Source organism: Ammospiza nelsoni, chromosome 23 (assembly GCF_027579445.1).
Source record: "Ammospiza nelsoni isolate bAmmNel1 chromosome 23, bAmmNel1.pri, whole genome shotgun sequence".
In the NCBI taxonomy this organism is placed as follows: domain Eukaryota; kingdom Metazoa; phylum Chordata; class Aves; order Passeriformes; family Passerellidae; genus Ammospiza; species Ammospiza nelsoni.
Genome location: NC_080655.1, coordinates 4,032,187 through 4,049,053, shown reverse-complemented (window position 1 = coordinate 4,049,053; position 16,867 = coordinate 4,032,187). Strand labels below are relative to the sequence as shown.

The 16,867-nt window shown below is 50.1% G+C and overlaps 1 protein-coding gene across 1 annotated transcript in view; it reads right to left on the bottom strand.

The window, feature by feature from the left end:
• The window catches only part of RASSF5 (Ras association domain family member 5), a 32,039-nt gene extending 16,432 nt beyond the window's left edge, over nucleotides 1-15,607 (bottom strand). The window contains exons 1-2 of the mRNA XM_059488083.1: nucleotides 15,295-15,607; nucleotides 3,526-3,647 (exon numbers count right to left, since the gene is read on the bottom strand). Coding sequence (XP_059344066.1) covers nucleotides 3,526-3,647; nucleotides 15,295-15,607 — 435 coding nt within the window. The remainder of the gene's footprint in view (nucleotides 1-3,525; nucleotides 3,648-15,294) is intronic.
• Between the last annotated feature and the right edge of the window lie 1,260 nt (nucleotides 15,608-16,867).

The window sequence follows — 16,867 nt, the reverse complement described above, 5'->3', positions numbered from 1 at the left end:
TGCAGATGTTGCTCCAAACCCTTCCAGCTGCATCTGCTGAAGAACTTCAATTGCTCCAAAGCTTTGAGGGCTCCGTGCCCACCCCAGCAGCACCCCCTGAATGCCAATGGGGATGGAAAGGCTGGCAACATCTGCATCCCAGGGAGAGGAAGGCAAGGATCCAAGTGCTTTATTTACAGAGGGAATAAATAAGCCACGTTCTTATGGCAGCAGCGTGTCCCTGCAGCAGCACAGCCCCCTCTGCTCCGCAGGGATGAATTTAGAGGAGAAAGAGGCTTAAATTGAGCATGTGCAACTCCAGCAGAAAGTGAGGCTTGGGAGCAGCAGCACTGGGGTGTTCCATGAAGCATCAGCCCAAAAGTTTCCCAGTGGAGCCAGGGTGGAACCTCTGGATTCTCCAAGAATCCCTCATTTATTCCCTGTAGACATCAGCTCCATCAAAAATCCAACAAAGCCAAATAAACCAAATGTCTTTGACCTCTTTGTTCAGCAGCAGCTCCATGCAATGGTTCCTGCACATCAGCCCCCCCAGACCCAGGGATCAGAGTCCTGGTGCTCCTGGGACATCAGCTCCATCAAAAATACAACAAAGCCAAATAAACCCAAGAATTTTGACCCCTTTGTTCAGCAGCAGCTCCATGAAATGGTTCCCTGCACATCACCCCCCCAGACCCACAGAGCAGACCCTGGTGCTCCTTTGCAGAGGATTTTGGCACCTTCAGCAGAGTCTGGATGTCACCCTGGGAGGGACCCAAATGTAAAACACTCCTAAATACTGAACTGGATCAAAGCCCAAATTATTAATGCCTGGAATTACCTGGTAACAGTCTTTAAATAGACGATATTAAAATAGTTATTTCTGTGGTGCTTCCACTTTGCTTAATTTTGATAATATGATTTAATGACTTCCAATTATGCCAGCTATTTAATTTTTTAATGTGTTTTCAGGCCTCTTCCCCTCCTGCCAGTGTAATCAGGCATCCTGTTAGTCTCCTACTGGAATATTGACATTATTTTCCCTCCATCCTCCTCCTTTCCAGCAGCAAAGCCTGCCTGACCAACAGAAACCCTCCAGGAGCTGGAGCTGCCTGCTCAGATCAAGCAAAGCTGGCAATGGTTTTTTGCCTGATTATCCATAATGAATGATGGAGCTTTACTGCAGCCATTTACCCTCATTAACCCCCAAATCAGCCCCCACAGCCCAGGGACCCCTGAGCATCCCTGCAATCCCCAGGCAGGCCTTTGGGATGGGCTGATGGATTTCTGGCTGCTGCTGCTGGGATTGCAGAGACATTTTTGTCCCCTTGCCCAGGATGGCTCTGCCTCCCCAGGGTGACACCTGGCAGGGTGATGGATGGCCACCAAGCACAGGATCCCTGTTTGTTATTGGGGCCATCAATAACCCTGAATGGGGTGATGGCCCTGAGGATGAAATGAGAATTTCTCATTTTTCCAAGAGCCCAGCATTGCTGGGGGAAGCCCAGTGACATCCAAAGGAGGTGGGACCACACACAAATTTAACTTCAGACACCTGGAGAACCTACTCTGAGCCCTTTTATAATGTATAATTTAGGAATATCAATCCCATCCCACTTCAGATCCCTCCTGATCATTTTATTCTGATGGATGAAAACGAAACCCCACACACCAAACAGAAACCCTACATTTGCCTTTGGAAAAGTGCAAATCTCCATTTCTGCATGAGTGCATCAGGGTCTTCCACAGAGAGGGGCATAAACAGGGGGTTGGAATGAGGGAGAGAACACAGAAACACAGAACACCTTCATCAGAACGAGGAGAAGGAGAACATCTTCATCAAGGCTGGAAAAGCCCTTTGACTGGATCCCACCACACCCACCAAGCCAGGTCACACAGAGCCACATCCACTCGTGTTCTGAACCCTTGGAGGCTCCACCATGTCCCTGCAGAGCTGCTCCAAACGTTTCCCAAAGCACACAGAGCCTGCAAAGGCTCCATCCCAGCCACCTCCACTCCAGGGAGGTCTCCTGAAGCTTCTCCCCTCCCATCCTCCCTGATCATTTTATTCTGAGCATCCAGCAAAGGATGGATGAGAACCAAACCCTATACACCACACAGAAACCCTACATTTGCATTTGGAAAAGTGCAAATTTCCATCTCCATTTCTGCACGAGTGCATCAGGGTCCTCCACAGAGAGGGGCATAAACAGAGGGTTGGAATGAGGGAGAGGACACAGAACACCTTCATCAAGAGATGAAGAAAAAGGAGGAGGAGGAGAAGCTGGAAAAGCCCTTTGAGTGAATCCCACCACACCCACCAAGCCAGGTCACAAAGAGCCACATCCACTCGTGTTCTGCACCCTTGGTGACTCCAGCCAGGTCACAAAGAGCCAAATCCACATCCTCATGGTGACTCCAGACAGGTCTCAAAGAGCCACATCCACATCCTCATGATCTGAACCCTTGGTGACTCCAGCAGGTCACACAGGGCCACATCCACTCATGTTCTGAACCCTTGGTGACCCCACCACGTCCCTGCAGAGCTGCTCCAAACGTTTCCCAAAGCACACAGAGCCTGCAAAGACTCCATCCCAGTACTGATCCACTTCAGGAAGGCCTCCTGAACTTCTCCCATCCCATCCTCCCTGGTGAGAGCCTCCCTGGCCCTGCAGCCCGTGCCACCCACGCAGCAGCCCCAGACAGTGCAGGATTAAAGCCAAGCTGAGCCTTCCGGAGTTAAGCCTGGGATTAGTGCACGTCCTAACAGGGATTGAAGAGTCTCCATCCCCCAGGACGACTGAAACTCTCAAAACAGGGCTGGCAGCCAGAACCCCTTGGAGATCCACCCTCCTGCCCTGGAAATGCAGCAGATAACCATTGTTTACATTTTGTTCCTGAGGCCCCGCAGCTTCTCAGGAGGAAAAAATCTTAAAGAAAAGATTTTTCATAAAAGATGTCCGTGACAATTCTTCTCCTGGGAAGCTGAGAAGCCTCAGAGAAAAAGGAAAAGAATAATTATCTCTTTTGCTTCTCCTGTGTTTTGCTGCTTTGGAATGTGTTTGGAGATTGTTTATCCAACAGGTGCTTGTTTCATTGGTTTAATGAGAATTGTTTTGATTTATTGGTCAATTATGGTCAAGTTGTGTCGAGGCTCTGGAAAGAGTCACAAGTTTTCATTATTATCTTTATAGCCTTCTGTTTGTATCCTTTCTGTATTCTTTAGTACAGTTTAGTTTAGTATTCTTTGGTTTAGTATTCTGGAAAGAGTCATAGAGTTTTCATTATTATCTTTTTAGCCTTCTGTAAGTATCCTAAAGTAAGAATAGTTTAGTATTCTTTATTATAATACAGTTTAGTATAGTTTAATTTAATATAATTTAGTTTAATATTCTATAATATAATATCATATAATATAATACCATAATTATAATCAATATAATTATGATACTGTATTACCATAAAATAATACTATACTTGTGAGCAAGAGATCAGCTCTGTGCGGGTCACCCCAGGCTGTGCCCCCCCCAGAGACCCCTCCCCACGTACCTGGCTGCAGGGTGGCACCCTGAGGGTGCTCTCTGGGGACAGCTGGCTCTGGCACTGGCCCGGCCGGCGGCAATCCAGCTGGATGAGGCTGCGGCACTCCTGGTGACACGTGTACCTGCAGTCTGCAGGGACAGAGGGACAGCGTCAGGCACCCGGGGGGCTGCCCTGGGGCTGGGGACAGCGGGGAGGGAATGGGGGGCAGCACAGGGATTGCAGCACGGGCAGAGATGGGGCGGGCACTGGTCAGGCACAGGTCCCCTTTAACACACATGTCCCTTCTAATACACCTGTCCCTGTTCAGGCACACATGTCCCTTTTAACACATGTTCTTTTTAACACATGTCCCTTCTAACACACGTGCCATTTAACACACATGTTCCTTTTCAGGCATGTGTCCTTTTAACACACATGTCCCCTTTAACACACATTTCCCTGTTCAGACACACATGTCCCATTTAACACATATGTTCTTTTTTAACACATGTCCCTTTTAACTCACATGTCCTCTTTTAACACACCTGTCCCCGTTCAGCCACATGTCCTTTCTAACATACATGTCCCTTTTAACACAGGTCCCCATTCAGCCACATGTCCCTTTTAACACATGTCCCTCTTCAGGTACACATTCCTTCTAATACACATGTCCTTTCTAACACACATGTTCAGGCACATGTTCACCAATCACCCCTGCAGAGGGCAGGCACACGGTGCCACCACGGCCCCGAATCACCCCTGGACAGGGCAGGGACATGGTGCCATCAGCAGCTCCAGAGAGGGCAGGGCCAGGTGCCAGGAGTGGCTGAGCTCCTGCCCCAGGTGCAGCAGGGCATTCCTGTGCCCGTTTTCTTTGGATGCTGCCCCAATGGCACACATTAACCCATTCACACCCGGGTGACCTGCACAGAGCAGCTTTAACCCCTTCAGGCACAGGGCCCTGCTCACCCCCAGCTGCAGAGGGGCACGTTTGGCACAGGCAGCTCCAGTTATCCCAAATTCATGCTGTGCCCACCACTCCTGCAAGCCCCAGCTCCTCCAAACCCTCCTGACTGCAGTGCCCAACCTGCTGCCACTTTAATGGCCCACCTGAGCCTTTTAATTTTTAACTGCCAGGCAAACAGCCTCACATTTACTTTCTACACTGCCCAAAATTCCAGAGCGGTCACCAACCTGGAAAAAAATAATTCTATCCTAAAAACAAGGCAAGAGATTTGATTCCACAGGGGGATGTGAGTGCCTGTCCCTGCAGCAGCCCCATAACCACTGAACTTTTATTTTAAATACACATCTTCTTTCTTTTTCCTTTTTTAAAAATTTTTTTTCCCCTTTAGCATTTGGGTCATTGGTTTTTCATGTCTGGGGCTTGCAGGAAAGCAAAGGAATATCCCATGTTTATATCCCATGTTTGCTCTGGAAACTGATTTCTGCTCAACTTTTATTTTAAATATGTATCTTCTTTTTCCTTTTTCTTCCTTTTTTTTTATTTAATTTTTTTCCCTTTAGCATTTGGGTCATTGGTTTCGCATGTCTGGGGCTTGCAGGAAAGCAAAGGAATATCCCATGTTTGCTCTGGAAACTGATTTCTGCTCAACTTTTATTTTAAATATTTATCTTCTTTATTTTTCCTTTTTCTTCCTTTTTTTTTTTCTTTCCCTTTAGCATTTGGGTCATTGGTTTTGCATGTCTGGGGCTTGCAGGAAAAGCAAAGGAATATCCCATGTTTGCTCTGGAGACTGATTTCTGCTCAGCTCTGGTGAATTCTGCAGTGCCTGAGGATGAGAATGAATGAGAGGAGCTGGGAGCTGCTGCCTGAGGGGGGAAACATCAATCTCCAGGGAAAACAGGGAAATCATTTATCATTTAACATTCATCTGGCATGAGCTGTCTGTCATTCTCCCATTCCAAGCCAGTTGTCTCAAGTCAGCCTGGGGGAAAAGCAGGGAGATTTGGCTTTTATTTTATTTTTTTTTTTTAATTAGAGATAAGCTGCAGTTCCACAGTAATTTAATGCATGACCTTTCCAGCAACTGGAACAGCTTTGCAATGGGGGGCATTGGCCAAGTCTTTGCTGGAGCTGCCAGCTGGAGAATGCTCCAGCTGTGGCTTCACCTGAGCATCTGCCACCACCACAACGTCCCCTCTGTCCCCTGTGCCCATTTGGGACCAGATTTTCACATTTTGGCAGCTCCAGCACGAGGAGCAAAGGTGTCACACAGGAAATCTGCACCACAGAAATGCCAAATTGCCAGGCACTCCTGGATCAGCCCCATCGTGGCCTTTCTCTGTGGGATTAAAGGGTGACACCTCCTTAGTCACCATCCCCTATTAACAGACCCTAATCACCGAGGATCCGGTGGGGAACACTAATTTTAGAAACCCTGCACAGCTTTAGGAAGCAGCCACGTGAGCAGTTTGCCAAGAGGAGCAGGATGCCTCCACTCAGGCTTGGAGATAATTTCCATTCCAGTCAAACAATGGAACACTTGGAAATGCAGTTTAAAAAAAAAAAAAAAAAAAAAAAAAGAAGAGGGAGAAAAAGGTCATGATACTGTGAAAAGCTTTGGTGGGAAAGGAATTTCCCTTTTTTCACAGGTAAAGTCACTCGGGGTGGGGGGTAAAATGGGCAATATAAACGCCCATTAAATGCCCACCTCAGTGCCTAAACATAGTCACAGAATGGTTTGGGTGGGGAGGGACCCTAAAGCTCCTCTGCGAAGGGTAACCCTTCACCTGCCCCAGCTGAAAGCTTTGGGTCGGGGATCTTTCAAAAATTGGGAGCAGCATTTAGCAAAGGCCACCTGGTTAGTTAACACCCGAGGTTCCACCAACGGAGCAGGTCCTGCCCAGGGATGGGGCAGCCACAGCTGCTCTGTCCCATCCTTCCAGGGAAGAATTTCTCCATTTTTCCCACCCCAATCCCCCCATTCCCACCCCCAGACCCCACAGGGCACCTTCCAGCTCCACCTGACCCAGGTGGGAATGGGGACAGAAGGACAAGGAGGCTCCACAGGTGCTCCACAGGTGTCTGAGAGCTGGCACAACGTGGCAGGAGGGAGATTTCCCCCAGCCAAGCTCTGGAATCCTGCAGGGGCTCACCCAGCTCCACGTGCAGGGTGGGTTTTGGGTTTTGCAAGCCTGAGCTGCTCCTGTGTGCCTGATGTCACTGTGGGGTGACCTCAGGGGTGGCAGCAGGATGTGGCCCTGTGGCACCCACAGAGCAAACCCAGGGAAGGTTTCAATCCTCCTGAAACACTGCCCCAACCCTGCAGCTCCATCCCTGCAGGCTCACCTGGGCACTTTTAGGTCTGAATCAGATGGTTTGGACTTAAAAAGAAACTTTCATAATCATGTTGTTTATTACTTGTGTTTTGTAGCTTTAACACACATGTCCCCTGTAACACATGTCCCTGTTCAAGCATGTGTCCCTTTTAACATACATGTCCCTTTTAACACAGGTTCCTGTTCAGGCACATATGTCCCATTTAACACACATCCCTTTTAAGGCACACATGTCCCTTTTAATACACATGCCACCATCCAGCCACATGTCCCTTTTAATGTGTCCCTGTTCAGGCACATGTCCCTGTTCAGGCATACATGTCCCTTTTAACGCATCCCCTTTAACACATGTCCTTTAACACATGTCCTTTTTAACACATCCCATTTAAAACATATATCCCTGTTCAGGCACGTGTCCCTTTTAACACACATGTCCTTTTAACACATGTCCCTGCTCAGGTACATAGGCCAAGAAATGCTAATAGTGCTCTGTAATCAGGAAATAGTTGGCTTCTGGCTGTGCTGGTGTGAATTATAACAACTGTGTTGTCTCACCCTTCAAATGAAAAATGGAATAAAAGTTTTTAACACACCTCTCAGTTGCCCCATCTCTGGCTCAGCAAAGGGCACAGTCATATTTCTGTTTGTTACTTACTTAAAGCATTCTTTTGCTTGCACTAAGCATTGCTGTATCACAACACAGCAATTTAATGCTGTGAAATTCTAGTTAGTTCAAAGGGCATAAATTATGTTTGATAATAGTTACAAGTTATTGTTTGAAAAAGTCTTGGCAATTCTAAGGTCTTAATTAAAACTTTCTTCTTTGTCTATACTTTCATCTATTATCTCTGTGAGATGTCGAGAACTCTCTGTGAATTTGTTTTTTACCTCTCTCTTGTATGATAAAAACTTCTTAGATAGTTTTGTTCATCATTCATTGCACACACTGAAGTATGCAAGGTATTACCACTAATATAGCTACTAAAACAATACATAGAGACTTATCTTGCCAAGTTTTTTTTTAGCTAAGGTGCAAAGCTTCATTTTTGGAACAAATCATTTAACTAGGACCTACTATCTTCTTTAATTTGAGCTGTCAAATCTTTTAGCTTTTGCATGTTTTCATGGATGGATTTAGTATGATCTGACAGGCTCATCCAACACAATCTGCGAGGTCCCTGTGCCACTGCAGCCTCTGGCAGTGACAGAGCTGTCACCACAGCTGCTGGCATGATTTAACCAACCCCAAATTCCCCTTTGGGGTAGCAGCTGGCACAGCAGTCATGCCCTGAGGAGCCAGAGGGGAAGGTGAAGCCACCTGGTGCCACAGGTGTGGTGCCAGCTCTGTGCCCACCCAGGCAGGGTCCCTGTGACATCAACAAGGGTCTGAGGGTGAGGGAAGAGAGGAGGATCTGACTCCATGTTATAGAAGGCTTGATTTATTATTTTATGATATATATTACATTAAAACTATACTAAAAGAATAGAAGAAAAAGATCTCATCAGAAGGCTAACTAAGCTAAGAATAGAAAGGAATGATAACAAAGATTTGTGGCTCAGAGAGAGAGCCCAAGCCAGCTGACTGTGATTGGCCATTAATTAGAAATAACTCTATGAGACCAATCACAGATGCACCTGTTGCATTCCAGAGCAGCAGATAACCATTGTTTACATTTTGTTCCTGAGGTCTCTCAGCTTCTCAGGAGGAAAAAATCTTAAAGAAAAGATTTTTCATTAAAGATGTCTGTGACAATTCTTCTCCTGGGAAGCTGAGAAGCCTCAGAGAAAAAGGAAAAGAATAATTATCTCTTTTGCTTCTCCTGTGTTTTGCTGCTTTGGAATGTGTTTGGAGATTGTTTATCCAACAGGTGATTGTTTCATTGAATTCCTGTGAATTGTTTTGATTTATTGGCCAATTATGGTCAAGCTGTGTTGAGGCTGGAAAGAGTCACCAGTTTTCATTATTATATTTTTAGCATTCTGTCTGTATCCTTTCTGTATTCTTTAGTATAGTTTAGTTAGTATTCTGGAAAGAGTCAGGAGTTTTCATTATTATCTTTTTAGCCTTCTGCAAATATCTTTTCTGTATTCTTTAGTATAGTTTAGCATTCCTCAATATAATATAGCTTAGCTCTCAGGAGGAAAAATCCTAAGGAAAGGATTTTTCATAAAAAGACATCTGCAACAGATCCCCATGTCCAGGTTGGGCTCAGCAGTGCCAAGGCAAAGCCCACACCCCAAAAATCAGCAGCAAACCCACCCAAAAACCCTGAAATGCCACCAGCACCTACCTGGGAGCAGCAGCACCTCCCTGCTGGGCCTCCGGGGCGGGCACAGTCCCCTGGAGCAGGCCTTGCCTCGGGGGAAATGCCTGAAGATTTCACGGATTCTCTTTGTTACAAGCCCAAAACACGAGGCTGCTCCCTCCTCCCCCTCTGGCATCCTCCAGGAGCTCTCCCCAACCCCAAATGCTCTGGGATAAAACTTGTTCCAGTGCCTGCTGTGTCTGCCCCCACCAGAGGCCTTTTCCCTCACGGAGATAAAGCCCTGACATTGGCCATTTACAACCTGCTGCCATCTGAAGGGTTATTTATTTATTTTTTTGAGCAGCTCAGGGCTTGTGCATCTCCTGTAAGCCATGGAAAACTTTCTATTTCTGGGGCTTTTTGCTTGATAAGATAAAATAACCCAACAGAAGAGATTAGGGAGAGAAAGCGCAGGACTCAGCCGTGCGCTGGGAGGTCTCTTTCCGCCATCCTCCCTTCTCTCTGTGCTGCTTTTCAGCACTTTTAAACACTGCTTTTTCAGCCTTTTAAAGTCTGAGGGGAAAAAAAATCCCCAGTGTTTAATCAGAGGTTAAAGAGATACACTGAGATTAATTATATTTGTAATATTGATTTAAACTCTGCACATAGTTAAGAGAGGCTCGTAGAGCCATCCATGAAAATCAGGATCAGGGCTTTAAGTGACTTTTTAGTGATAGAACAAGGGTGATGGCTTTAAAATAAAATAGATTTAGATGAGATATTGGGAAGGAATTGTTCCCAGTGAGGGTGGGCAGGCCCTGACACAGCTGTGGATGCCCCTGGATCCCTGGAAATGTTCCAGGCCAGGTTGTGCAGGGCTGGGAGCACCTGGGACAGTGGAACATGTCCCTGCCATGGCAGGGGTGGGGTGGGATGAGTTTTGAGCTCCTTCCCACCCAAACCATCCCATGGTGGATCAGTTACAGCTGCACCGGGTATCCCGTGATGGGGTGGGACACAAACACCAGTTCAACCATGCCCCTGAAATCTGCCACTTTGTACCCAGTCCCCGTGCCCTCCCTGCTCAGGACAAACAGCCCCCAGCACCCTGCACCACACAGGGGGTGAAAAAGATGGAATTCAGCCATTCCAACCCTGTCCTGAGCAGCAAAAGCACTGAGATCTCTCAGGGGGCTTTTCAGTCACCTCCCTCCTTCCCAGAGCCACAACAGCAAACTCCACTGAGCCTCACTGGGATAAAACAGAGAGAGAAACCCAAAAGCCAACCTGCAAAGTAGGGAGAAGCCCAAAAACCAAGCTGTAAGGTGGGAGCTGGAGACCAGCAAACTCCACTGGGATAAAGCAGAGGGAGAAACCCAAAAACCAACCTGCAAGGAGGCAGCTGGAGACCAGCAAACTCCACTGGGTTAAAACAGAGAGAGAAGCCCAAAGACCAACCTGCAAGGCGGGGGCTGGAGCCTGGGCTGGCGTCTCTCTCCATAACCCCTTCCCAAGGCACCCAGGTGGAAGGCAGCAGGAAACATCACCCTGGCAGAGCCGAGGCAGCCCAGGAGCCGGTCCCACAGCTCTGGGCAGGTCGCTGTCCCTGCCCACAGCCCCTCTCTTCGCGGGGAGGAGCAGGAGGAGCACACCCTGCCTGCAATGGGTGGAGACACCCCCGGACCCACCCTGGACCCCACCCTGTCCACACCCATCCCCACCTGGCAGCAGGAAAAGCTGCAGGATCTGCCTGGATCAGCTGAACGGGACAGAAATGCAAAGTGCTGTCGGCGATTGTTGTTTACAGGGGTGAGGCTGAGTGTGGGAGGAGAGACACAGAAGCCACAGGAGCAGCAAAGTGGGAGCAGAGCCTGGTGCAGGTAAAGGACTCGGTAAAGAGCTCCTTATCTTAAACAAACGGCTCCCTGAGAACCAGCAGCCTTAGACATGAAGTTTGCTCTACAAATCAGAAAGAGAAATGGTGTTTTACCAGCTTAAGGAAACAGGGGCGGATTCAGCACAGGGCCTGAACACAGAGGGAGCTGCTCAGGGAGATCAGGGTGGCTCCAGGGCTGAGGCACAAACCCCATTTGGGTGCTGACGTCTCAGCTTTGCTGGGCTGAGCAGAGGCACAAGCTCCATTTGGATGCTGAGCTGAGTAGAGCAGAGCAAGGGAACAAACCCCATTTGGATGCTCAGGGGCTTTGCTGAGCAGAGCAGAGGCAAAAACCTCATTTGGATGTTGATGTTCTTTGCTGAGCTGAGGCACAAACCCCATTTGGATGCTGAGTTTTGCTGAGCTGAGGCACAAACCCCATTTGGGTGTTCAGGGGCTTTGACCTGAGCTGAGCAGAGGCGCAAACCCCATTTGGATGCTGAGTTTTGCTGAGAAGAGGCACAAAACCCATTTGGATGTTGAGGTGCTTTGCTGAGCTGGGCTGAGGCACAAACCCCATTTGGATGCTGAGGTCTCAGCTTTGTTGGGCTGAGCTGAGGCACAAACCCCATTTGGATGCTGAGAGGCTTTGCTGAGCAGAACAAGAGGTCCAAACCCCATTTGGATGCTCATGTTTTTGCTGAGCAGAGTCACAAATCCCATTTGGATGTTGAGAGACTTTGATGAGCTGAGGCCCAAACCCCATTTGGAAGCTGAGCTGAACAGAGCAGAGTCACAAACCCCATTTGGATGCTCAGGTTTTTGCTGAGCAGAGGCACAAACCCCATTTGGATGCTCAGGTGATTTGCTGAGCTGGCTCTGTGTGTCGAGGGCTGCAGATCAAAGCTGGCTCCAGCTCTGCAGAGGTGCTGGGCACGCTCTGAGGTTTCCCTGCAGGGCTGCCCCACGCCAGCCCTGCCCACAGGGAAGCAGCCAGGGCTGGTTTCCTTGCAAAGAAACCCTTCATTTTATCAACACAAATATCAAAATCTTTGATTTTTGGCTATCAGAGACACCAAGCCATTCTCACCCAACCCTCCCCAGCTCCGAGCCCAGCCTGGTTTCTGTGCTGTCCCAGAGGCCAGGGGAACACACAGAGGGCTTTGAAGCTGCCGTGAGTCACCAGGACACCCAAGAACTGCACCCAAACAGCCCAGAGCACCTCTGCACCCTGCTCCTCCCTGCTGGCAGGAAAAGCTGTCTGTCCCCCAGCAGCAGGACAGACATTCACACCCACACAGAGGTGATTTGTTTTACTACAGACAGCTCTGGGAGCTGACAACACAAAGCCATGCGCATGAGACAGGAGCTATTTAAGGCACAGCTCCTCCTCCTGCCCAAACCATTCCCTCCAAGGCTGGAAATGAGGATTTTCAGGGAATTCCAGTAGGATTTGCTCCCACCTCCCCACCCTCTCACGCTGACACCAGTTGGGAGCAGGATGCTGGATGTCTGTCCTGCACAGAGCCTGGAAAATTCCAAATAAAAGCAGGGAAAAAAAAGGCTCCCAAATGTCTCAGGAAACATCTGCAATAGCCCCAGGTGCAGCACCCATGGGCAGAACTTGGGTTAAAATCAGAAAAGTCTTCCTGAGACTCCTTTTCTCTAGAATGAACTGTAAATAATCAAATAAATAAATAAATAAATGAACAAACATTATACATTTATTTATTGATAATATTATTATATATAATATTTATTATTATATATAATATTTATTCATTTAGTTATTTAAATAACTAAAATTATAAATGTAAATAAATAAATGTCACCTTCCCATTTTAATATTACAATTTAATATTTTATATTAATGTATTAATTTACTATAAAATATTTTAATATATTTAATATATCAAGTGAATATTAATTTTAATTTTAATGTAATAATATAATTAAATTATTAAATTTGATTATTAAGTTCAATTATTAATTTTAATATTACCGTATTAATATACTTAATTTAATAATTAATAATGATGAAGCTAATATTAATATATATTTACTATTACTTTTCCATCACTAAATACAGCCAGATCTGACATAAATAAAAATAGGCCAGAAGTGCACAAACAAAAAACCTGAGTATCCTCAGGCTGCAAGTCAAAAAGCAAACAAGCAGCAACTCTGCATCAGAAAGAAAAAAAATAAATGTTCACTGAAGGGGGAGAGCACGCCCCGTCTGCAGCTCTCAGGCATTTTTAATGGGAATCACTATTGGGATGACAGGGAATGCAGATATGAGTGTCCCTCCCCCCCAGCCCGGTTGTTTGGGGAGTTTTTGAGGCAGAACTACTCCCACAGTCTGCATAATTCTCTGAAATGAAAAGGGAAATGGAGTTATTTAAAATCGGTTTCAATATAAGTATGGAAAACATCCTGCCAGAGGAGAAGTCCCTGAAAACAGCTCTTTATGCAGCATTTCGCAACACCACAAAATTCTGTGAATTTCTACTTCAAGTCAGGATTTCAAAGCACAAAAACCTCACCTCACACCTCATCCCAGCTTCAGGGGCTGGTGAAAAAGCCTCAACAATTATTTTTCCCTCAAATAATCCTTATTTCTCCTAAACTAGATATTTCTTTAAGCACACTCATTCATGCCAGGAGCTCCCAGCCCCGGGGAATCTCCTGGCCCTCAGCAGCTTTTGAGGGAATGAACCAGGAATGCCAACAGAAAGCAAAGGTGCACCCTATAAATCAGATTTACATCAGATTTACACCCCGCTCCTGCCACCAGGGTGCAGCCCCGCCGTGTCACGTTGTGGTGGCGGCTGGGTGACATTTAATTAACAGCAGTCATTAGGGCTAAGCCCTAATTCGCTGCAGCAGGGCCAGATGGTGCTGCTGCCTCCCCCGGCCGCCCTTCATCCCAAACGACACCGCAGAGAGCCCTGTCCGCCCCACAGATCCCAAAAAAACATTGAATGGGTTTGTGAGCTGAGGAAAGCCAAGCTGGGCACCAGGAATGCCTGAGCCAGGCACTGATTACCCCGGTGCCCTCTAAACAACCCCAAAAATGAGCAGCGACCATTCCCCCACCCCAGTGGGATGGGTCAGTCCCAAATTATCACCGGCACCGCCTCCCTGCCCTCCACACCCATCACAGGTACAGGTGATGCTGTGGGCACAGAGCTGCAGGGAATGGCATCAGCATTGCCAAAAATCCAGAGGCTCAGCTGACCCCACCAGGAAATTTTGCCAAAAGTCCAGAGGCTCAGCTGACCCCCACCAGGGGAAATTTTCAAGTGCCTCAAGGCCCAGCAGCTGCATCCCAAAAAAGTTTCCCCGACTGAGCGGGGCAGGAGAGGTTTCACAGCCAGCGGGGCTCAGATCCCAAAGTTATCAGTGACACAGCTTTGATAAAACCTCTTATTTTCCCTTCCAACCACCCCTAACACGGGTCACTCCCAGCCAGGGGAAGGATGAATCTCCTGCAGAGCACCAGCAGCATCAGGAGCACTGGCACAAGCCATCACTGGCACAAACCATCACTGGCACAGGCCACCATTGGCAAAGCCATCACTGGCACAAGGCACCCAGGTGGAATGCATCAGGAAACATCACCCATCATTGGCACAAGCCACCACTGGCACGAGCCATCCCTGGCACAAACCATAATTGGCAAAGCCATCACTGGCACAAACCATAATTGGCAAAGCCATCACTGGCACAAATTCCCTCACCCGGGGTTCGGGCAGAGCTTCAGGCACAAATTCCCGAGGACTTTACCCCTCGCTGTAACGCTTTACATAGGCCAACCCTCCCTGCTCACCGCTGATGCCAACCCCGCCCAGCAGCGATCATCATCTCTTTCCTGGAAAAGCTGCGTTTTCCAAACCCGCCCGGCGGCCCCGCACCCGCACCCGGAGACCCCGGCCCGTCACAAACCGGACCTGAGGGGTGCAGAGTGGGGCGAGGGGAGGGAGAGGGGCCGGGGCAGAGTCCGGGCAGGGTGAGGGATGCGGGGAGGGCAGGGGTGCGCGACAGCGAGGGACAGGCAGGGGACAGAGAGGGAACAGCGAGGGGCAGACAGGGGATAGCGAGGGGCAGGCGGGGGACAGAAAGGGGCAGGAAGGGGACAGCGAGGGACAGGAAAGGGACAGTGAGGGGCAGGTAGGGGACAGGCAGGGGACAGCGAGGAGCAGGTAGGAACAAGCAGGGGACAGTGAGGGGACAGAGAGGGGCAGGCAGGGGGCAGGCAGGACACAGCGAGACGCAGGCAGGGGACAGCGAGACGCAGGCAGGGGACAGCGAGGGGCAAGCAGGGGATAAGCAGGGGACAGCATGGGGCAGGCAGGGGACAGCACTCACAGTCGCAGCGCAGCGCTCGCTCCCGCACCGCCTCCCCGCACAGGTCGCACCATCCCCGGCGCGGCAGGCGCGGGGCAAAGCGGTGCCCGCGGCCGCGCTCGGGGGGCTCTCGGGGCGCCCCGAAGATGCTCCGCACGTCGGGCAGCAGCCGCGGGGCTCCCCCGCGCCGCCGCAGCCGCCGCGCAGCCCTGGCCCCGCCGGGGCTCCCCTCGGGGCGGGCGGGGGTCGCGGCGGGGCCCGGCGGGCGGCGCATGGAGCCGGGCACGGGGGGCGGCAGCGGGCGGGGGCACGGCGCCACGGCCGGCGATGCCATGGGCTCGGAGCGGCGGCGGCGGCGCGGGGCGGGCGCTCGGCCCGGCCGGAGGGAGGAGACACGGCGGGGAGGGCGGGGGAGGCACCGGCAGCGGGCGCCCCTCCCGTGGGACCCGCCCAGGGTCAGGGTCGGGGTCGGGGTCGGGGCGCTCCGCGCTCGCTGCCCCCGCGGTGTTGGCGCTGCTCGCCCCGGCATTCCCCGGCCGCGCACGGAATGTCCCCGCGCTCTGTCGCTGGGAATCCCCGCTCCGATGGGTGTCCCTGCCGAACAGTCACCCCCGTGCGGCTGGGATTGGGGTTCACCGGGGGGCTCTCCCTGCCCGACAGTCACCCCCGTGGAGCTGGAGTTGGGGTTCCCCAGGGGCATCTGTGCATCCCCCGGGGGGCTCTCCCCGCGGGGCTGGGGTTCCCCGGGAAGGGGGTCCCTGAATCCCCCAGGGGGCTCTCCCCACCGGACACTCACCCCATGGGGCTGGGGTTCCCCGGGGTGTCCGTGCATTCCCAGGGGTGCTTTCCCTGCCTGACACTCACCCCATGGGGCTGGGGTTCCCCGGGTAGGGGTTCCGTGCATCCCCCGGGGGGCTCTCCCTGCCCGACAGTCACCACTGCGTTGGGATTTGTCACCCTGCCCTGCTGCTCCCTGGAATGGGGAGGTGAGATGGGAAGATGGGATGGGGATGTGGGATGGGCCCAGCAGGGTGGGATTTGTGACCCTGCTGCTCCTGGGATGGGGCTGTGGATGTGGGCACAGCCCATAAATCACTCTGGGGACAGGCAGAGGGGGTGGCTGAGGGGCAGCGTGGCTGAGCCTTCCCACAAACATCTCCTGCTCCCATCTCCCATTCCCAGCCCATTCCTCAGGGATGTCCCTGCAGGACAGTGACCCCCGTGGGGCTGGGTGAATGTCCGGCACAGGTTAAAATATTTTGGGGGGAAAAAGAAAACCCCAAGTAATTAACATTGGCGGGAAAACTCTTGTTTCATTTGGATTCCAGAAGTCCCCTCTGCACCATTCTGGACTTTCATTTTCCCAATACTATCCCATGGGAGACAGCTCCATAAAAATCAGGATTTTAAAGAGGGAGAGTGACTTTTTAGTGATAGGACAAGGGGGATGGCTTTAAACTAAAAGAGATTTAGATGAGATATTGGGAAGGAATTGTTCATATTCCCATTGTCCATTTGCATTCAGGTTTTTGGGAGAGAAGGGAGGGAGAGGCAGAGCTGGGCTGGGTGAATCCAGGCTTAGGGGAAGCTGAAT